The sequence below is a fragment of the Lithobates pipiens genome, unplaced genomic scaffold (assembly GCF_037356315.1).
Source record: "Lithobates pipiens isolate NorthernLeopardFrog02 unplaced genomic scaffold, aLitPip1_a1.2 Scaffold_10, whole genome shotgun sequence".
Taxonomy (NCBI): Eukaryota; Metazoa; Chordata; class Amphibia; order Anura; family Ranidae; genus Lithobates; species Lithobates pipiens.
The window spans coordinates 79,419,509-79,443,003 of record NW_027507686.1 but is presented as its reverse complement, the minus strand read 5'-3'; the positions used below and the strand labels follow the sequence as shown (position 1 = coordinate 79,443,003).

Sequence of the window (23,495 nt, the reverse complement as noted above, 5' to 3'; positions counted from 1 at the left end):
CCTGTAAACTGAAGCTTAAACTGTTACAAAAAATGTTCTGTGAGGCGATATCTGCCCTGACTGCCACTGAGTATCAGGGTCTTCTGTGATTTTTATCTAATGCTGCGCATCAACACATACATGGCTTTTTGATCCTTTACACTTCTTCATAGGCAAGTAAAGGCTGAAACTCTGCTCACAGGTAACCAACACAGTTTAGTCTCTCCCTGGGCAATAAACCGCGTCTCTGACCAGTGGACCTGCTCAGTAGCAAAAGTTCAGAACCAGTTTGATTGTCTTAAAGAGGAACTAAACCGTCTCAATTAACCTTGCCTATCTTTAATACTTTGAAGGTATATTAAAGCGGAGGTCCGCTGTTTTTTTTTTTTTTTTTTTTAAAGTCAACAGCTACAAATACTGCAGCTTCTGACTTTTAAAATATGGACACTTACCTGTCCAGGACGCCCACGATGTCGGCACCCAAAGCCAATCTATCCCTTGTTACACTTTTCTATTATTTTTTTTTACATTTCTTCAGTTGCTTCCTGGTTTCTGGCCCAGACGCCAAAATGATGTCATGCATCCCAGGATGATTAATGCCAGTGGTCCCAAAAATGTGTCAAAATTGTCTGACGTGTCTCCCATAATGTCGCAGCCAAGATAAAAATTGCTGATCGCCGCCATTGCTAGTAAAAAAAAAAAAATATTAATAAAAATGCCATAAATCTATCCCCTATTTTGTAGATGCTATAACCTTTGCGCAAACCAATCAAAATACGCTTATTGCATTTTTTTTTACCAAAAATATGTAGAAGAATATGTATCGGCCTAAACTGAGGAAAAAAAATGTTTTTTTTATATATTTTTGGGGGATATTTATTATAGCAAAAAGTAAAAAATAATGCGTTTTTTTTCAAAATTGGTGCTTTTTTGTTTATAGCGCAAAAAATAAAAAACGCAGAGGTGATCAAATACCAACAAAAGAAAGCTCTATTTGTGGGAAAAAAAAGGTCAGTTTTGTTTGGGAGCCATGTCGCACGACCACGCAATTGTTATTTAAAGCAACGCAGTGCCAAATCGCAAAAAGTGGTCCTGTCTTTGGCCAGCCAAATGGTCCTGGGCTTAAGTGGTTAAATAGCATTTTCAGTTTGTGGTGCTCAGATACAGTTAAAGGCTAAGTTAACCTTTAGGCTGGGTTCACATTGCAGCGATGCGGGAACGCCGCGAATCCGCTGCGGGTTCCCGCATCGCATGCCTCCCGGCGGAAGTTCACCCTGCCCTATGCGAACGGCTGGGAGTGTCAGTAAAAAGTTAATGACACCCCCAGATCAGTTCGCATATCGCAGTGCGATCTGCAAACTCGGAAAGGAATCGGATCGCAAGGTGTGAACACCCATGCGATCTGATTCTGCTGCGGACCAAAAAAAGGGTCCTGTGCGTGTTTGGGCCGGGTGCGATGCGAATTCAGCCATACTATCTGTATGGCTGAACTCGCATCGCACAGAGATCGGATGTGATTTGCACTGCAGTGCGGTGCGAATCACATCCGATTCTTGTCACTGCTGCAGTGTGAACCCAGCCTTACGTTAAAAATAATTGCACATATTTATGCAGGTAAATTGCACCTGCTATTCATGAGTACCATACATTGCAGGCTCCTGTACACGCTGCCTATAGTTCTGTTGCCCATACGTCTGTACTGGCTGTCATTGTCGAAGCTGTGGGCAGTGTGAATGAACCACAGGCCTGCTCATGAGGACAGGCCTGTGGTTCATTCAAACTACAATTCCGTCTGCTGCGGTGACAGGCAGTTTTTGTAGTTTATTCATTCATAGGAATGTGTGGAGCCCCCACACAGTGCCCTAATTTTAAAAAGTGACAGTAATTGCAGGGAGAAGAACCCTCACCTGCTGTCCCAGGAATCGGCAGGAGAGGGGGCAGGAGCTGGAACATATTACGTGTTCCCAAGGTGAACTTATCCTTTAAAGTTTTCATTTTCTGCAGTGCTGGGACAAGTCAGGGCATAGAGGTTGCTAATTAGGAGTTTTTTTAACCAGGCTTCTGAGGGGACCCAAATGACCTACAGGTAAAAAAATACATTTAGTGATCATTTTAAAAAGGTTTCACAGATTTTTAATATCTACTGGGGCTACTTGACTTCACAGGTTATTTTTTGGAAAATCTAAACTTTGCCTTTTAAGTACCGTTTTTCAGGCTGTTTATGATTACCTTAATATGAAAGATAAATCACACAGTCTATTGGTGATGTCACCATCTTGTGTTTTTATTTTCTCTTTTTACAGCAGAACTCAACAATTCAAGCTGGATCCAACTGCAAGTGGACAAAAACAAAACAGTGATTTAGAAGGTTAGAGCTGCAATGATTTGAGGTTTGGGTCTTCAGTTTTTCTTCTGGTAGGTGAGGGACCAGTTTTTATGATTTGCAGCTAGAAAGATTCAGCATGCCCAGACTATACTATCTGTTCCAAATTCATAAAATGAGAAATAATATATGGCCAGATTGTATCAAACCCAAATAACCCTTTTGGTTTTGCTTAAAACACAGTACTGTTCATGGAAATCTCAAGTGATTGGACCATTTTTAAACATTAAATTGGGGCTGATTTACAAAGGGTTTGCGCCATGAGTTTTGGCGCACGTTGAGGCACAACGGCCGTTTTCGTATTCACAAAGCATTTGCACCTGTAACACAGCGCAATTCCCCATTTACTACTAGCATGCCGGCGCACGGGCTATAGACCTGCTGCACGGCATCTTCAACTCAGAATTAAAAGAAGCTGGAAGTGCCAATATTATGGGGGTGATGTGGGGTGATGTGAGGAAGTATAGAAATGACTGTCCAAGTAACAAATATGCCCAAAATAGAACAGAAGAGTAACTTCTTCTGAGCAAGCTTGCTGCGCCTGCAAATACACTTGGAACTGTGCTAGGTCAATTTATGCACTGTGCATGCGCCAGCGGCATTTTGCGCTGGTTCACTTCTATGGGTTTTTTTAAGGCTATTTGCACACAGGTCATTTTAGCATTAAGAAAAAAAAATTAAGAAAAAAAAAATGCCTGGGGGTCCCCCGAAATTCCATACCAGGCCCTTCAGGTCTGGCATGGATTTTAAGGGGAACCCCACGCCAAAAAAAAATGGTGTGGGGGGGCCCCCCCTCAAAATAGACCCTTATTTGAGCATGCAACCTGGCAGGCCGCAGGAAAAGAGGGAGGGACGAGAGAGCGCCCCTCCTCCTGAACCGTACCAGGCCACATGCCCTCAACATTGGGAGGATGCTTTGGGGTCCCCCCCAAAGCACCTTGTCCCCATGTTGATGAGGATAAGAGCCTCATCTCCACAACCCTGGCCGGTAGTTGTGGGGGTCTGTGGGTGGGGGGCTTATCGGAATCTGGAAGCCCCCTTTAACAAGGGGACCCCCAGATCCCGCCCCCCCGTGTGAAATGGTAAGGGACCCAACCATTTCACCAAAAAAGTGACAAAAGTGTTAAAAATTAAAAGAGACAGTTTTTGACAATTCCTTTATTAAAGTCTTCTTTCATCTTGTTTCTTCTGGTCTTCTTCCTTCTTCCTTTCTTCATTTTTCGGTTTCTTCCTCCATCTTCTTCTTCCTCCGATCCTCTTCTTGTTCTGGTGTTCTCGTCTGGCATCTTCCTCCACGGCGTCTCTTCTTCCGTAAAGTTAGCTCAATTTTTTTGTATAATGTCAAAGATGATGTTACGCCGAGTAAATAGATACCAAACATGTCACGCTTTATAATTGCATGCACTTGAGGAATGGCGACAAACTACGGTACCTAAAAATCTCAATGGGTGACGCTTTAAATTTTTTTTATGGTTACCAGGTTAGAGTTACAGAGGAGGTCTAATGCTAGCGCTTGCTGCGCGAGCTCGCAGGGACGGGGGTGCTTTAAACATTTTTTTATTTTTTTTAAATTTTTATATTATTAAATTGTGTTTTAAAACAACAACAAAAAAAGATCACTTTTATTGCTGTCACAAGTAATGTAAACATCCCTTATGACAGGTACTCTTTTTGGAGGGATCAGGGATCTAAAAGACCTCCAATCCCTCCTTTGCACTTCAAAGTATTCAGATTGACGAAAATGGTGATTCTGAATACTGTATATATTTTTTAAATCTGGTACCATTGGGAGCCGAGTAAACTGAAAGTGACGTCGCTTCCATGTTTACATTCAGGAGACTGGAACAAAGCTGTTTTCCAGTTTGTCTCTAGACGCTGGAAGTGCCGGATCGCGCATTGGGTCTCCCGGTGGGACAGCAGGACCGGTCAGAGTGTCGGGAGGCAGCAGCGGGGGGGGGGGGAGATGTCCTCTTCCGCTCCTCCGGGATAATAGTCGAGTGGCTTTTGGGTGCATCGGTTGTTATCCCTGAAAAAGCCGATCGCCCGCTCTAAAAAACGGTACCGGGATGATGCCTGCAGCTGCGGGCATCATCCCAGTATAACCCCCGAAAGCCGAGGCTGCATATATGCCTACGCTCGGCGCGAAGGGGATAAATCTGCCTACACCATGTTATTGGCAAAAAATAATAAAGAATGGATTTCAAATATATTTTTGTATGTCAATTTAAAGCAGTGTATTGATATTATTTGTTTATATTTACTCTGTATCACAAAAGCAGTTTTTTTATTATATCATTTTTTTGAACATGTGACCTGCAGCAGAGGACTAGAAGCTCCACCTGCCATTGTTTCCCTACAGACAGGCTGGGAAAGAGCTGGGGCATGTGTCAGCTGTTTATCGATTAGGAAAAAGGGTACTTGCGTGTTTTCTTTATTGAAATAATTACCGTGCCATTATCCACATAAAGAAAGAGTAGGCATAAGTTAAATTAAACTGTGTGTGTTTAATATCACTTTAGGTGATACATGGGGATTTAAGATTCCAGCTGTATTTTTTCTGAAGCAATTTAAAGGAGTCAGCTTTTTTAACAAATACAGTGCCTTGAAAAAGTATTAATTTTCCCTTGAAATTTTCCACATTTTGTCATGTTACAGCCAAAAAACATAAATGTATTTTATTGAAATTATATGTAATAGACCTACACAAAGTGGCACATAATTGTGAAGTGGAAGGAAAAGGATAAATGGTTTTCATATTTTTTTTTTTACAAATAAATATCTGAAAAGTGTGGTGGGCATTTGTATTCAGCTCCCTTTATTTTGATACCCCTATCTAAAATCTAGTGGAACCAATTGCCTTCGAAAGTCACCTAATTAGTAAATAGAGTCCACCTGTGTGCAATTTAATATAAATACAGCTCTTCTGTGAAGCCCTTAGAGGTTTGTTAGAGAACCTTAGTGAACAAACTGCATCATGAAGGTCAAGGAACACACCAGCCAGGTGAGGGATAAAGTTGTGGAGAAGTTTAAAAAAGGGTTAGGTTATAAAAAAAATATTCCAAGCTTTGAACATCTGACGGAGCACAGTTCAATCCTTCATCCAAAAATTGAAAAAGTATGACACAACTGCAAACCTACCAAGACATGGCCGCCCACCTAAACTGACAGGCCGGGCAAGCAGAGCGTTAATCTGAGAAGCAGCCAGGTAACTCTGGAGGAGCTGCAGAGAGCCACAGCTCAGGTGGGAGAATCTGTCCACAGGACAATTATTAGTTGTGCACTCCACAAATCTGGTCTTTATGGAATAGTGGCAAGAAGAAAGCCATTGTTGAAAGAAAGCCATTGTTGAAAGTTTGCAGTTTGTGAGAAGCCATGTGGGACACAGAAAACACCTGGATGAAGGTGCTCTGATCAGATGAGACCAAAATTAAACTTTATTGCCTAAAAGCAAAACGCTATGCGTGGCGGAAAACTAACCCTGCACATCACCCTGAACACACCATCCCCACTGTGAAACATGGTGGGGGCAGCATCATGTTTCGGGTATGTTTGTCTTCATCAGGGAAGGGGAAGCTGGTCAGAGTTGATGGGAAGATAGGTGGAGCCAAATATAGGGCAATCTTAGAAGAAAAGCTGACTGGGGCAGAGGTTCACCTTCCAGCAGGACATCGACCCTAAACCTACATACAGCCAGAGCTACAGTGGAATGGTGTAGATGAAAGCATTTACATGTGTTAGAATAACCCAGTCAAAGTTCAGACCTAAATCCAATAGAGAATCTGTGGCAAGACTTGAAAATTGCTGTTCATAGAAACTCTACATCCAATCTGATAGAGCTTTTTTTGCAAAGAATGGGCAAAAATGTCACTCCTTATGCCACGTACACACGAGCGGAATGTCAAACAGAAGAAGTCTGATGGGAGCTTTTCATCATATATTCCGATCATGTGTATGCCTCATCGGACTTTTCTTAACGAAAATTCTGATGGACCTAGAAATAGAACATGTTCTAAATATTTCCGACGGAACCAATTCCTATGGGGAAAACCGCTCGTCTGTATGCAGTTCAGACGGACCAAAAACGACACATGCTCTGAAGCAAGTACGAGACGAAAGCTGTTGGCTACTTGCTATTGAAATTCCTTTTTCTAGTCCCGTCGTACATGTTGTATGTCACTGCGTTCTTGACGATTGGATTTTGTGATTGTGTGTACGCAAGACAGTTTCAGCAGAATTCCGACGGAACTCCATTGGAAAAACCCTCAGAGTTTATTCCAACAGGAAAACCGGTCGTGTTTATGTGCCATTAGATGTGCAAAGCTGGTAGAGACATACCCCAAAAGACTTGCAGCTGTAATTGCAGCGAAACGTGGTTCTAAAAAGTATTGACTCGTGGGGGGGGGGGCTGAATACAAATACACGCTACACTTTTCACATATTTATTTGTAAAGAAATTTGAAAACCATTTATCATTTTTCTTCGACTTCACAATTATGTGCCACTTTGTGTTGGTCTATCACATAAAATCCCAATAAAATATATTTACATTTTTGGTTGTAACACGACAAAATGTGGAAAATGTCAAGGGGTATGAATACTTTTTCAAGGCACTGTAGTTGTCCTATTACCTTGATAAGGCAGAAGAGCTTCTTAAAGCAGAATTGCAAAAGGCTCAGTCTCTTTGCAGTGCTCCAATTTTAAAACACAAACTGCTGTTATTCTTCAGTTAGGTGTAGTATTTCTTCAGCTATCTGCTTATATTCTTTGAAAATACAGGTGATCTTAGTTCATACACAGACCATAGATCCTATATGTAATATGGTTGCATACTTTCAGACTGATAATATAATTTTAATAATGTTTAGGAGGGAAGTTTAAGGGAAAAAAACGTACGTTTTAAATGCCCATCAATGCAGCCTTATCGGTGTCCATCTGCAGCCTGGCCCATCATTGCAGCATGATCAGTGTCCATCTGCAGCCTTGCCCATCATTGCAGCATGATCAGTGTCCATCTGCAGCCTTGTCCATGATTGCCGCATGATCAGTGTCCATCTGCAGCCTTGCCCATCATTGCCGCATGATCAGTGTCCATCTGCAGCCTTGCCCATCATTGCAGCATAGCATGATCGGTGTCCATCTGCAGCCTTGCCCATCATTGGAGCATGATTTGTGCCCATCTGCTTTAATTTGACGCTGTTTGCAGCATGATTAGTGGCTAACTGCACATCAGTCTTTTCCCTGCCGAGGAGGGAACGAGCGCCGCGGAGATAGACAGAGCCGGATTTCCTGTGTGCTTGGCTCCCCTCGGCTTAGCTTGCAGTCCCGCCCCTTGGCCTGGCCCCTTGGCCTGGCTCCTATGATGGACATAAACCCAGTCCAATGGTGGGAGGCGGGACTGGGCGTGACTGCGAGCAGAGCCCAGAGAAGCTGAGTACACAGGTGATTTGGTTCTGTCTATTTCGGCGGTGCTCATCCCCTCCTTCCCCTCCGAGGCAGCCATTTGGTGTATAACACGCACCCACGATTTTCCCCTGATTTTAAAGGCAAAAAAGTGCATGTTGTATGCCGATAAATACGGTAAGCGTTTCAGCCCCGAAGGACTATTCCCCCTTCCTGACCAAGGCACTTTTTGCGATTCGGCACTGCGTCGCTTTAACTGACAATTGTGTGGTCATGCGACGTTACACCCAAACAAAATGGATGTCCTTTTTTCCCACAAATAGAGCTTTCTTTTGGTGGTATTTGGTCACCTCTGCGGTTTTTATTTTTTGCACTATAAACAAAAAAAGAGCGACAACACCGGGTCCGAAGGGCACGGTCAAGGTGTATGCAGCGTGCGCACCTCCTATTCCCGCCTCTTACAAGGGAAGTACAGGCACGCCCATTAGCCCACCACTGCCATTGTGCCGAAGTATATCGGCGTGCAGCAGTCGGCAAGTGGTTAAAGAGGAACTTCCCCATCCCCCCTTATTTAATAATGTTATTTTTATCTGCTTACCTAATGCTGGGTTGTCTTCAATTCAGATATTTACCCACCCAGTAGATCCAGCATTATACTGGTAAGATCTTCTCTGCATCCGCCGCTTGGGTCCCCGCACTCCATGTTCACCTGTAAAGTCATCTGGAAGCTGCTGGCTCTTCTGTGTTCGGGCGTCGCCTCCCAATGATGTACTGCTAGGCTAGCCCCCTCTCCTTTTCGTGAATTGAATGAATTTAGTGCTCCCCGTTGCTTCCAGAGATACGTGCGTCACATATCCCAGGAGGCACCGGAGGCACTGACATTTTTTGCATAGGCAATCAGAGAGGATGACAGGCGGGCAAGATCAAGAGGAGGAATGTTGTTTTAAAGAGTGAAGATCCATTTTACCAATAAATTGTAGGCTGCTGTTACTAATGTATTTTACATGCCCTCCTCCAGTGTACTTCAATAGACAATATCTTTGAATTTCTCTCTAAAACCTCTAAGAAATTAGTTGCTATAGTCCAGAGAGTCTGCAGCTGTCTCTTTTAATACTCAATTTATAGAATGATTTTTTGGCATCAGCATTAGGGACTCATCTACACTGCAGTTCTTGCTTTCAGTGTGTAGTACTGTGTGCTCATTTACATGGTTTGTTATGTGTTTGTGGTGCATTTTTGCTATTTTTCTTTACTGACTTGCAGTTACATGCATTTGTAATGAGTTGATGTGTGTTCCAATGCATTCACGTTTTAAACAATGCTGTAAACTGGGCTAATTGAAATACATTTTACATTTACATTTTTCTAGCATATGCCTTTGTTCTGTGTTTAGACACACAATTGACGGCATCTGGTGTAAATGAGCCCCAAATGCATGCCAGAGAATTTAGCATTTTATTTTCCATAGGCCTAGAGACACAGTTTGCCTGTTATGCTGCACAAATGCCTTTCATAGACTATTCGGCAGTACAGTCAGAAAGCTAGCACAAGTTATTTTTGAACTTGTGGAAAAATGTTCAAAACTTGTTATTTTAACTGAGCGACATGTCCATGTCAGGAATGTGAGTCTAGAGATCCTAGAAGCCTAAGCAGTTAGATGAAAAGGAGCCAAGTCAGTACAGAATACGGGAAATTATACAGCGTAAAGTCACCAGAGTTATGATGAGCCTGATAGAATATATTTCTGTAGGAAGATAGAGTAACAGCTGTGCTTTCTTTTACATTTCTATTTAGTGCAAGTACTAGCTGTCCAAGCAGCATAAATGCTGTACAAAACAATATATACCTGTCCCTTTGTAACTTTATTTGCCCAAACACAAATATTATGCGGGATATACAGTATGGGGGATATCTTTGCATGTCTCATTATTTACTATTGACGTGAACAAGGGGAAGGTATTATATGCATATATTACACTTCTGTCCTAAAGGATAAAGTGGGGCATTTTTCTTAGGGTTCTCTTTCCAGTTCCTTTGAAAGTTTTTAAATAGTACCATAGCATGTCTTTAAAGCCCATCTCAAAAAAAACTTAAACTCACTAACACTATTCTCTCTTACCCCACTTCATCCATTCAGCATTTTATAAAACCTGTTGGAGCACTTTTATACCCCTCAAATCTGCTGTCTGTGCCCATCCTTGGCATCATTTTTGAAGCGGGCTGAATAAAAAATAAATGAACAGGTTCCATCCACACAAACGAGTTGGATAGAAAAATCCCTATCCAAGACATCCAGGACATCCAGTACATTGTATTCTGACACCGGCTCCTCCTCCTACTGTCAGAATACACTGATCAGCAGCTGTAACCAACCACTGACCGAGAAACGTTTTTCAACTTGTCCGTAGGAAAGGAGTCAGTTTTGACTTCTGTTGAGCAGGGAGGTCCACACACTGATCGAAATTCAGTCGGTCCCTGCTGAACCAGCCAAATTTTCAATCTGTCTATGGCCAGCTTGAGTGTGGGAAATCCATAATCCAACAATTCAGGTACAGCTATGTCTGCCCCCCTTGTGTTAAAGTCATCTCTCTGGTCCATTTTCTGGATCCTAACTACTGCATAAAAATGTTATTGGAATTATCTGCCCATATCTGCTGTGATTTATACTTACTGTATGTAAAACTCTGATGTTCATTTTTGTAAATTTGTTTGTGGCGCTCTTTTTGCAGAAAATGCCTATTGAGAGCTGAAACTTTTTGAAGATTAGAAGATGCCAGGCCCAGTCACATTTGGACGCAAACGTCCTCTACCTCCCTGTCCAAACCCTCTCTTCCTGAAATGGCTGACAGAGTGGCGAGATTCTGCTGCTGAGAAAGGCTTAAAAACACAGTTTGTATATCAAAAGGTAAGCTGTGCTATACATGTGTTCATACAGCCTTCTCTTTAGTGTCTGACAGAAGAAAAAGAAAATGTGCTGTTGTTCTATCTTTATCAATGTAATTATCCTACATGCTGTCAGATGAGCATTAAGCTAAGGACACACTACAATTTTTTTTGTTCAACCCAGCGGGGTGCACAAAAAAAACCTTACAGATAGCCGTACTAACACACCCAATGTTAGTGCAGCGATCTCCCTGCGAAGCTATTGTGTTCTGACAGGGCCCGCCACCCTCAGAACACACTAATCAGCACTTGCAGCCATTGCCTGGTATTGCTGATATGATGCTGGTTTTCAAGCATACTTGTTTGAGTGAAGCTGTGATTGGGACTGACTTATGTTGGACAGGGAACTGTACACATGGGCCGAAAGTCGGCCAGTTTCTGCCAAACCAACCGTTTTTGGCTTGTGTGTTGCCAGCCTCATGGTAGATTACATAGCAAAATTATTTTAGTTCAATCTTATTTTATTGAGTAGCCAAGCCTAGTTTACATAGAGCATAACAAATAGATACATTATTGAATAGAAAAACAAAGAAACGATAGGTCCAATGAGCATGAGTGGGACGTTTTTCAATAGCTTTACCATCATGAAGCACATCAATGAGAATATAATAAACGTAGGGATATGTGCCGCAGGAAGGCCACAATATTGCGTACTGTACTGGATCATATTATTGATTGTTAGAACAAAGTGGTACCTATAGAAAAATCATCACTTGCACAAATGATATGCCTAATGGATCACGTGGTGTTACATAAGAAAGGGAAACATTACTCATCCACTGTACTAAGGGCAGATGTGTTTGAGTAAAGCATATCAGAGCAAGGAGATAGGGTAAACAAAGAACAATGTCAGATTAGCAAGAAAGAAGAAAGGGTACTCCATCTAGTCTAGGATGTGGTGGCAACTTGTTCGCCCTCTGCCCATGGGACAAATTCCCTGGAATATCGGAACATGGACCAAGAGGTCCTCTTTATCACGTTCCTGAGCCAACAAACGTTCCAGTTCTCTAATACAATATACTTCAACAACCCAATCACCCAGTGAAGGCATGTCAGTCGATTTCCAATGTTGGGGAATCACTGTCCGTATCACAGCCAGAAAATGACGTGGCACATCTTTTCTTAATTGATTTTAGAGGAAGATACAGTTCAAAGGTTTTTTTGCCAAAATTGCCGTACAGGAGGGCAGTCCCACCAGATGGTAACTCTAGAGGTTAGGCATCTCCAAAAATCGTCTGGAGGGGACGAATTGAAGTGTCTAATGATTGTTGGTAGGGGTGCACCGAATATCGATACCGAAAATGACTGTTTTTAAAAAATATTTTTATACAGGAGATGGTCAGAGACTGGGGACATGGTACAGGAGATGGTCAGAGACTGGGGACATGGTACAGGAGATGGTCAGAGACTGGGGACATGGTACAGGAGATGGTCAGAGACTGCAGACATGGTACAGGAGATGGTCAGAGCCGGCAGACATACAACAAGAGATGGTCAGAGACTGCAGACATACAACAGGAGATGGTCAGAGACTGCAGACATACAACAGGAGATGGTTAAAGACTGCAGACATACAACAAGAGATTATCAAAGACTGCAGACATAAAACAGGAGATGGTCAGAGACTGCAAACATGGTACAGGAGATGGTCAGAGACTGCAAACATGGTACAGGAGATGGTCAGAGACTGCAGACATGGTACAAGATATGGTCAGAGACTGCAGACGTGGTACAGGAGATGGTCAGAGACTGCGGACATGGTACAGGAGATGGTCAGAGACTGCAAATGTGGTATGGGAGATGGTCAGAGACTGCAGACATACAACAAGAGATGGTCAGAGACTGCAGACCTTTAACAAGGAGATGGTCAGAGACTGCAGACATAAAACAGGAGATGGTCCGAGACTGCAAACATGGTACAGGAGATGGTCAGAGACTGCAAACATGGTACAGGAGATGGTCAGAGACGGCAAACATGGTACAGAAGATGGTCAGGGACTGCAGACATGGTACAAGATATGGTCAGAGACTGCAGACGTGGTACAGGGGATGGTCAGAGACTGCGGACATGGTACAGGAGATGGTCAGAGACTGCAAACGTGGTATGGGAGATGGTCAGAGACTGCAGACATACAACAAGAGATGGTTAGAGACTGCAGACATACAACAGGAGATGGTCAGAGACTGCAGACCTTTAACAAGGAGATGGTCAGAGACTGCAGACATAAAACAGGAGATGGTCAGAGACTGCAGACATACAACATGAGATGGTCAGAGACTGCAGACATACAACAGGAGAGGGTCAGAGACTGCAGACATACAACAGGAGATGGTTAGAGACTGCAGACATACAACAAGAGATGGTCAAAGACTGCAGACATGGTACAGGAGACGGTCAGAGACTGTAGACATGGTACAGGAGATGGTCAGAGACTGCAGACATGGTCCAGGAGATGGTCAGAGAGTGCAGACATGGTACAGGAGATGGTCAGAGACTGCGGACATGGTATAGGAGATGGTCAGAGACTGCAGACGTGGCACAGGAGATCAGGAGATGGTCAGAGACTGCAGACATGGTACAGGAGCTGGTCAGAGACTGCAGACGGGGTACAGGAGATCAATGCAGCCTCACCAGGTTCCTTTAAATGCAGCCTGCCAATGCCCAGCAGCCTACCAGTGCCCATCATGCAGCCTGCCTTAGTATGTCAGGACAGGGCAGTGTAAGCAATGGTATGATCAGTATGATCAGTGGGAGGAGCATTAACAGTGTGCAGCACTGCAGGGGTTAAGAGTGCAGGACTTGTTGTTTGACATGCTGTTAGAAACAGGGAGCCTGCTCACTTCACCGAGTGGGCTCACTGTTTCTAACAGCATGTCAAACAACAAGTCCTGCACTCTTAACCCCCGCAGTGCTTCACACTGATAATTCTCCTCCCGCTGATCATACTGACAAGCTGCTCCTTAATGCTATGTGCTGACAGCTTTCCTCCATAGATAGAGCACTGTTTTGCTTTCAGCCGCCTCGTCAAGGAGGGAGGGGAGGAGAGGAGAGGACTGGACTGGGGATGCTCCAGAACGACACCCCTGTATTGGGCGGCACCAGGGGCAGTGGCCCCACCCCATTCTTGGTGCCATTATCGGCGTAATTTCCTTTTCGGCATTATGCCGAAAAGGCCATTTTCGCCGATATGTTTCGGCGGCTGAAATATCAGTGCATCCCTAGTTGTCGTGCATCTGTACCATCTGCTTAACAACCTAAACCCTATCTCTTTGGATTTGGTTGCCAAGGAGAGCTTATGTGTCAGAATGAAGCATTTTTGCCAGTCTATGCATGATATAGGACATCGCAGTTCTGTTTCCCAGGTCCACGTGTATGGCAGAAGATCAGGAGAGGAAGCTTAGAGTAGCATCGAAAAGGGTTGGGAAGCTACATGGGTCTGGGGATCGGCCTGCAGGAGCATATCTTCAAATCCAGATGGCTCAGATTGGATATTCGACAGGGAGGGGAAACTACGGATATAAGATAGGGCTTGTCTCCTCTGAAGCCATTGCATCTGAGAGTGAGAGATTGATCGGGAAGAGGACTCTGTCATTAGAGATGGGTCTGCACGGAGGACTTGGGCAAGTCTCCTATAGTCCTCCTTACGCCAAAGTCCAAACTCCAAATTACTCAATGCCGGGGGGAAGGCAAGGGGCCCAAAGAATGGAGTCATGGGGCCAAACTGTTTAGACACAATGCCAGTTGAGATCAATCGATCCCATATTTGAAGTGCCTGGCAGGTTAGATTAACCAAGGAAGACGTTTCTGTTCCGACAAACTGCTGGAGTCCACGGTAGAGCGCGGAGCTCAATCAGATTTAAGTGACCCTCTAGTTCCGGGGTAGGGAACCTATGGCTCTCGAGCCCGATGTGGCTCTTTTGATGGCTGCATCTGGCTCTCACCTCTCAATCGGCGGATTGCGTGGTGTGCCGATCCGTGGATTGAGCCCATAGGAAAGGCTGCAGCTTCGGCCTAGCTCCGGAACTGCGACCATCTTGGTACACCCGGCGGCGGCCTAGGTGAGCGTCATCATCACCCGCCTTAACTGCTCGTGGATCTGCCTGCCTGTGTAGTGGTAAGCAAGCAGACAATCGTAGGGGAGATGTGGATATTACAGTGGGGGAGATGACGTGGATATTACAGTTATAATTGAAATTAGTCGATTAATCGATTAAAAAATATATATTGTTTTAAACATATTGTATGGCTCTCGCGGAATTGCATTTTAAAATATGTGGAGTTCATGGCTCTCTCAGCCAAGAAGGTTCCCTACCCCTGCTCTAGTTGGACCCACAGTTTGGTTGTAGTATGGTGAAACCAGTACACTAGACGTGTAAGTAAAGAGAAGCATTTGGGACTCCAGCTCTCCCCCGGCCTTTGGGAGGGATAAGGTATCATATTTTATCCTGGGACGAGCCACTTCCCCCCAAATAAAGTTAGAGAACAATCGACAAAGGTTCCTAAAGAATGAGGTTGGTATGAAGATGGGAATTGTTTGGAATAAATAGAGAAACCTGGGAAGGACATCCATTTTCAGGGTATTGATCCTTCCAAACCAAGGGAGTAGTTTGGTGGCGTAAGATGACAGATCTGCCTGAGTTTTAAGAAGAAGGGGAGTGAAATTTGCAGAGAAGAGCCGAGATGCATCCATTGGGATTTTTATTCCTAGCTATCAGATAGAAGCGGAGCCAGTCTTGAAAGGAAATGAGGACAAAGTTGTTTTAAAGCTGCCCCGACAATGAGATATTAAGAATTTCTGACTTGCTGTGATTCACCGTTAAAGTTGCTCATTAGTCCGAATTCTTCATATTCCTGGATGATGGAGGGCAGAGACGGGGGGGGGGGGTTGGGTAACAAACATCAGCAAATCATCTGTGAAGAGTGCAAGTTTAGTGTGTACAGGGCCTGTCGTAATACCCCTAATATTAGGGTTGTTCTGCAAGGCTACGTACGGCTAAGTGTTCCATGGTATGGACATAGAGGAGGGGCGATAGAGGGCAACCTTGTCGCGTCCCATTATGGATATGAAATTCAAGGGACAATGTACCGTTTATTCGAATCCTGGCAGATGGAGTGCAATAGAGGGACATTATCCTGGATAGCATTTGGGGACCCAGTTCTATCTGCTGCAAAGTTAATCTAATGCCGTGTACACACGATCAAACAATCCGGTGGAAAAGTCCGGCGGACTCAAGTTCGCCGGACAATCCGCCCGTGTGTAGGCTCCGGCAGACTTTTTTTTACCCAAAAGTCCGGCGGGCTAAGATTGGAGTTTTGCACACCAATCTGTCCGCCGGACTCGCATTTCGGCAGACAGTACGGCCGTGTGTGTGCCAGTCCGCCGTACTTTTGAAATGAACAGACTTTTCCCGCCCGGAGAAAAGTCTGCTCATTTTGAGCGCGTCTCCAGGTAGCCGGGACCAGTAAAGGAAGCGTCGCTGGCCCCGTCACCTGGTATGGGCTTAAAGGGGAAAAAACGGCGTGGGGGTCCCCCCCAGGTCCATATCAGACCCTTATCCAAGCACGCTACCCGGCCGGCTAGGAAAGGGGGTGGGGACGAGCGAGCGCCCCCCCCCCCCCCCTTAGCCATACCAGGCCGCGTGCCCTCAACATGGGGGGCGCCTTGGGGAAGGGGGGCCGTGCGCCCCCCAACCCCAAAGCACCTTGTCCCCATGTTGATGAGGACAAGGGCCTCTTCCCGACAACCCTGGCCGTTGGTTGTCAGGGTCTGCGGGCGGGGGCTTATCTGAATCCGTGAGCCTTTAATAAGGGGGCCCCCAGATCTCGGCCCCCCCACCCTATGTGAATGAGTATGGGGTACAATGTACCCCTACCCATTCACCTGTGAAAAAAAAAATAACACAACATGCAAGGGTTAAAATAGTTTATTGCACAGCTCTGGGGGTCTTCTTCCTTCTTCTGTCTTCGGGGGTCTTCTCGCCGGACTCCTCCGCTATCTTCTGCTAGCTCTTTTACTAGAGGAGGAGCCCAGCTTTCTTCTTCGCCGCCGCCCTCTTCTTCCGACTTTGGGGGGTCTTGTTCCCCTCTTCGGGGGTCTTGTCCCCCTCTTCGGTTCTTCTTGCCGGGCCACCGGGCCTTCTTCTATCTCTTTTACAAGCGGTGGCCCGGTCTTCTGGCGCCGCTGCCGCTGTCGCCGTTTTCTGTTCTTCTCTTCTGGAGATGTTGCCTCGTCGCTGTCTCCGGTCACTATGACAGGACACGCGGCATGCGGCGACTTATATAGGGACATCACCAGATGATGTCCCCGCCCATTATGTCACAGTCCCACCATCCCAGGAAACCGCACAGTTGCCTCTAAAATCGCTTCCGAAGTCAGACTGATATGCGGGTATGAAATCGTGCAAGTTCAGCTAAACTCGCACAATTTCTAACATTAACATTTCCGCTGTCAGTGTTAACCCAGGCTAAAGCATTAAAACTACACCCTGGGACAAAAAATAAATAAAATAAAATCAATTATAGCTGAAGATTCCTTGGACTGTGATAATTAACAAAATTGTGTGTGTTGGTATATCTACATTTTAATGAGATGTACACCAGATTTTTGTTGGGAGATTACCATAACCTGACACACTGAAACACAATCTGTATTTGAGATATGGAGTAATAAAATTTGGGTCTCATACTGATCACTTAGCAGTGCATGTTTTCTGAATTTCCTCTTGTGAGCACAGGTGGGTTAATTACAGATTGGTAAGTAGTAGGTTGATGCTCCTGTGCTCTTGTGAGAAGATCTCTGTTATGTGCTGCTGGTAAGGCTTGGATCCTACAATCATAAAGAGTTCAGCATTGTGTAAATATATCTCTAAGAAAATAAGACAATATTGTATTAGCTAACAAATCCTAATGACTGTGGATATAGCTAAAGAAGGATTAAAGGAGTCCACACATAGATGTTTGATTTTCACAAAAAAACTAAGCAAAGCTAAATGTAAATATACTAAAACCTAAGGCCACTTCTAGTGACAGCCGCAGGTGGTGTACACAGCCATGCTTTTTCTTGTCATACAAAAAAAACACACAAAACCAGTGTATTCTTTGTTTTGCTTGCTTATATCACAGTATTTGCAGCATAGCTGTTCAGCCTATTTTTGAAAGCTATACCAGAACGAAGGCATTTCCAAATGAATCCATAAGCATGTACTTCCATACAAAAGAGTAGACATATCTGAATTTGCATAAAGTAATGCATAATATGAATATTATTATATGATACAGGAATTATATAGCACCAACAGTTTACAACGTGAGGGCAGACAGTACAGTTACAATACAATTTCAATATAGGAGGAATCAGAGAGCCCTGCTCATTAGAGTGTACAATCTAGGATACTTCATTTACTTCTGGGTAGACCTGTCATGTACTGGTAGAATATTTAAAGCTGGTTTTAGCAATTTACATTTTGTATAATGCTGGTCTCTCTGTAATATCCTACTTTTAACTTTTGTTCCAACTAGGGCTGAAACAACCAATCGATTAATCGACAACTAATCGATTATGAAATCGATTACTATTTTCATAATCGATTAATCGGCCAGTAACATAATGGGGTTAAAAAAAAAAAAACTAAAATGAGCCCTTTATAGTACAAAAATATAATCACTACTGCAATTATTACTTTCACAGTTCTACGGTAAAAAAATGAACCCCTTCCAGTAGTGATTATCTGCTTTTTTGCACTATAAAGGGCTAATTTTAGTCTTTTTAACCCCATTATGTTACTAAACGGCCTGGTTCACATCTATATGTTTATTGGTGCTTTGTGCAGAAACGCACTACAGTTCATTTACATGGTTTCCTATGGGACACCTTCATATTTGTGCTTTTTTCCAGCCACTGCATATTTGGAAAAGGTCAGGGACTTTTAACGCAAAATGGTGCATTTTTGGTTCAATATACTTCAATGGAGAAGCTGCAGAAAAGAATGAAATGCGTTTTTGCAGCAATTTGTGTTTTTTATTCTGCCCAAAGAAAATGCAAAAAACGCAAATTGCAGTAAAATCACGTGCGCAAAAATCAAAACGCACAGCAAAAAGCACTGCAGAAACAGATCAAAAGCAAAAACTGCATAGGTGCGTACCGCGCCTTATGCTGGCCTCACGGATCAATTTTCAGGTGAGAATATTCAGATGAAATATCTTTGTACATTCGGTGAATGAAAGAATTTTGTTTGAAATTTTCACTTCATTTCTGAACAAAAACCACATACACTGTCTGAAAATTCCTTTGATCAAGAAGTTTTCTATTTCCAAATTTTCCCGTCACTGTGGTTGAAAATGAACGTCAATTTGACCCTTTTTTTATTTTTTTTAAAGGGTATTAATCGATGAATTGATTAATCAAAACAATAATCGGCCAACTAATCGATTATGAAAATAATCGTTAGTTGCAGCCCTAGTTCCAAATGGGCTTTTTGTGGTTTATTTCTTACATAGTTGGTTGAATAAAGACGCCGGTCCATTTATTGTATTCTTTTAATGTGAATGTGAATATGGTTCTTTCTCTTTGGTTTTCATTAATCTACCCTTTTGCTATTTGTTCCACTGCCACCTGTGTCTAATACCATTAATCTTCCTTGATTTTATAGATTCTATCCAATTCATATTTGGAAATATATCTTTAATATAAAATGGTATCAGTGTTGTTTGATGTGACTTGAATTGTTGCTGGTTTTAGTTGTCTCATCAGAAGTCTCCAAAGTTCATTAGAATACATTTAGTAACTACATTTATTATGATTTGTTATGGAAAAGCTTTCAGTAGTGTAACTCGGCAAGGGGATGCTTGACCTCCACAGTGAGATCAGCAGTCCTCAGCTGCAGGCTGGTGGAAGGGGTCAGGCCGTATTAGTAGCAGTGGGGCATTGTTACTCAGATATGACAGGTAAGATATTAAAAAAACTGTGGTACATCCAAAAACAATATGTGTAATGTTGACAAAACAATGTTCATTAGGGCTTTAAATTGTGCTATCATATGAGCTACTGTATATGAAACTTCACAAATTGCCATTTTCTACACCTTGTCAAAAAATTCCATTGCTTTTTCAGTTATTTTTTATGCATGCTGCAAAGAAAAGAATTGCAAGAAAAACGCTTTCATCTAAATCAACAGCATATGTTTATCATATGTGTCTGGATTTACATTGCTGTCATATGGTTACAATTGTAAGGCTTGGAGAATAAAAAGATGCAGCAGTACTGTAATCTGTGCCACCTAACCAGCCTTTTAATTGTCAAATTATTTTGTGCAGAAATGCTTTACATTATAATAATAATTTAATAATAATAAAATTATAATAATATAATATGTGATGAACAATATCTGTAATTAATTGGGTGTACTCCTTTCAAAAGCAAGTCAGCTCAAGAGGTCACTCTTAAGCCTTGTACACACGATCGGATTGTTGGCCAACAAAACCGTGGACTTTTGTCCGAAGGGCGTTGACCCAAACTTGTCTTGCATACAAACAGCACACAATTGTTGGCCAACAATCACGAACATAGTGACGTACTACATGGTTTTCAGCTCTTTTGCACCACCCTTTGGGCTCCTTCTGCTAATTTTGTGTTAGTAGAAGTGTGGTGAGTGTTGATTCGTGCTTTTCAGTTCGTTTCTGAGCGGCCGTTCGTCAACCACACATGTTGTGGAATCGGAGCAGATAACATGTTTTTTATTATTGGCCTTGGAGTTATTGCTTTGACGTTTTTTTTTGGTTAAATAATTATTTTGATTTGGTATATATTCTATATTTTTGCAGGGGCAACATTATACCAGTACTATGTGCACTATTGAACATCGCATATAATAAATGCAGAAACTGCAAGCAAATGGTCATTAGTGCTGCTATAATAATGCCCGTTTGCAGTTTCTGCATTTATTATATGCGATGTTCAATAGTGCACATAGTATTGGTGTAATGTTGCCCCTGTAGTGGGAGTTTCATTGTCTGGGCTAAGTGGGAGGGGCCTAGGCCTTTGTTTGACTGATGGCAGGTGCATATGTGCATACACATGTGACTTCATAGGTGTGTGTATTTGGGTATAAATAAGGGGACTGCTGAGGGAGCACTCACTGCTGAGCTCTGAGGAAGAAGGGATGATCCCTTTGAAACGCGTCAGGTGACAGTGATTAGTGTGAGCTCCTCTGTGATCTCTAGAGAGTTCCACTCATCCGTGACTAGATGCTGCTATTTGACGACTATTCATATTGCAAGATTTTACACAACTGTTTGTGAGTAGTTTTCTCTCTTTTTTTTTCTTACACTTTTAATAAATATATACAAAGGATAATGTACAAGGCTGGTGCACCCTTTTTTTCTTTCTTCTTTTTATTCATACCGTATGGGACACAAGATCTTCGGCCGTTAACATTGAGTGATATGTAGCTACTGTCATGTGATTGGGCACTAGAAAAAAAGAATGCTGAAGGTACATCTCCCATATAACTCCATCCAATTGCAGCTAGACACAATTTTTTTTTGCCGTTCTCCACTGTGTGAAAGGCTTGGCAGACACAGTGGGGTTGATTTACTAGGGCCTGATTTGCACCTATGCAGGTTACAGTTTGCATATTGCAAGTGCATTTTGTGTTTTTCAATACACACTTTTGATCCATTGAAGTCCATTGAAGTCTATGGAATCAAAAACCAGGAAAAAGTCCCTGGCCCTTTCCATAAAATACACAGATGTGAACTACATCCATAGGGAGACCATGTTGAGTGGATTGTACTGAAACTGAAAATGCACTAAAAAATGCATAGGTGTGAACCAGGCGTAAAGCAAATGAGTGCAAAATTTGGTGCAACTTTGCATTGACACCAATAAGCTTCCAGTTTTTTTTTTTGTCAAAGCTTAACTGAACAAGCAAGTTAGAAGCTGATTGGCTACCATGCACAGCTGCACCAGATTTTTCACTCTCAACGTTTAGTAAATGACCCCCACTCTGTCAGATTTCTAGGATGAGTATTTATTTTCAAATCTTCACAGTGAGTACAGTCAGCAGCAGACTAGTTTCAGCGATAAGCCTTGTTCACAGCTTTCTCGCTGAAGCGATGCGCTGGCAAGACCTTAAAAACAAATCCTGCAAGCAACATCTTTGGAGCTGTGAAGGAGTGGTGTATAGACTGCTCCTAAAGCGCCCCTGCCCATTGAAATGAATGGGCAGCACCGGGAAAGCGTCGCTGTAGTGGCGCTTTACGAGTTGTTTTAACCCTTTTTCAGCCGCTAGCAGGGGTTAAAAGCGCTAAAAACTGCGGTAAAGCGCCGCTAAAAATAGCGGCGCTTTACCACCAACGCTCCAGTGTGAAGACAGCCGGCAACTCCATAACTTCAAGCATATTTATTTTCAAGCCGTCACAGTGAGAACAATCGGCAGCAGACTAGTTTCAGTGATAAGCCTTGTTCACAGCTTTCACGCTGAGGCAATGCGCAGGTAGCGGTGAAGGAGTGGTGTATAGACCGCTCCTAAAGCGCCCCTGCCCATTGAAATTAATGGGCAGTGCCGGAAAAGCATCGCTGCAGTGGCGCTTTTGTGGGTCGTTTTAACCCTTTTTCAGCTGCTAGCGGGGGGGGGGGGTTAAAAGCTCCCCGCTAGTGGGTTGAAAACCTCCGCAAAAACAACAGTAAAGCGCCGCTAAAAATATCGTCGCGTTACCGCCAAAGCTCCATTTTTGCCCACATAAATGCAATTTGTTACCCAATTTTATGATACTGTATAAAAGATGTGGCTGTATCAAGTTAATAGATACTCAGCATGTCAAACCTTAGCCACTTGCTTACTGGTCACCTAAACCCCCTTCCTATCCAGGTCAAGCTTCAGATTTCAGCACTGTCACTCTTTGAATGACAATTGCGCGGTCATGCAACACTGTACCCATATGAATTTTTTTACACGAATACAGATTTTTTTTTTTGCTGCCATTTAATCACTGCTGGGTTTTTTCTTTTTTGCTAAACAAACATAAAAAGACTGAAAATGTAAAAAAAATTAAAAAAATAAATAAAAAACGCGTTTCGTTGTTTGTTATAAAATTTTGCAAAAGGGTAATTTTTCTCCTTCATTGATGTGCGCTGATGAGACTGCACCGATAGGCTGCACTGATAAGGCAGCACTGAGAGGTGGCACTGAAGGGCACTGATAGGTGGCACTGATTGGGAGGACATACATGGACACCCTCCTGGCAATTTAGGCCTGTGTTGTAGCTGTCTTTCAGCTATAGCGCAGGCGTGAGGAGGTTAAAATTGCATGAGCCCATGATGGCAAAAACTTCAGTACCCTGTATTTTTTTCATAGCCGATGCTTTAAAAGCCCCTACATGTTCTTAGTTTACAGTTACGCAGAAGCTTTGGTGCTAACATTTCCCCCCTCACTCGGTGGGCTGTGAAAACGCCATTTTCCTATGTAGGTGACCTTACACCTATGTGTATGTAGGAGGGATTGGGGGCTCAAATTTTTTTTAAATGTTTTTAATCTATTTATTTTTTATTTTGCATTACTTCATTGTTATCACATAGAGGACCAATAGTCCCCTATGTGATAGCATGTAGGTGACAGGTTCCCTTTATGAGACATCCTGGGTATATTAGACCCTAGATGTCTCTTCTGTACACCACTGAGGACAGAGATTACCCAGTCCCTTTCTCTGTAGCCTGCAGTAAACATAGTTTACTATGCTTCAGTTAAGAATGAAGACAAGAGCAATTGGATCACTCACTGTGTTCATTCAGAA

At 43.1% G+C, this 23,495-nt stretch overlaps 1 protein-coding gene across 1 annotated transcript in view; it reads left to right on the top strand.

Moving 5' to 3' along the window:
- MUS81 (MUS81 structure-specific endonuclease subunit) overlaps positions 1-23,495 on the top strand; it is a 326,264-nt gene that overhangs the window by 58,355 nt on the left and 244,414 nt on the right. Inside the window, exons 2-3 of the mRNA XM_077456093.1 lie at positions 2,283-2,347; positions 10,492-10,667. Coding sequence (XP_077312219.1) covers positions 10,533-10,667 — 135 coding nt within the window. The 5' untranslated portion in view covers positions 2,283-2,347; positions 10,492-10,532. The remainder of the gene's footprint in view (positions 1-2,282; positions 2,348-10,491; positions 10,668-23,495) is intronic.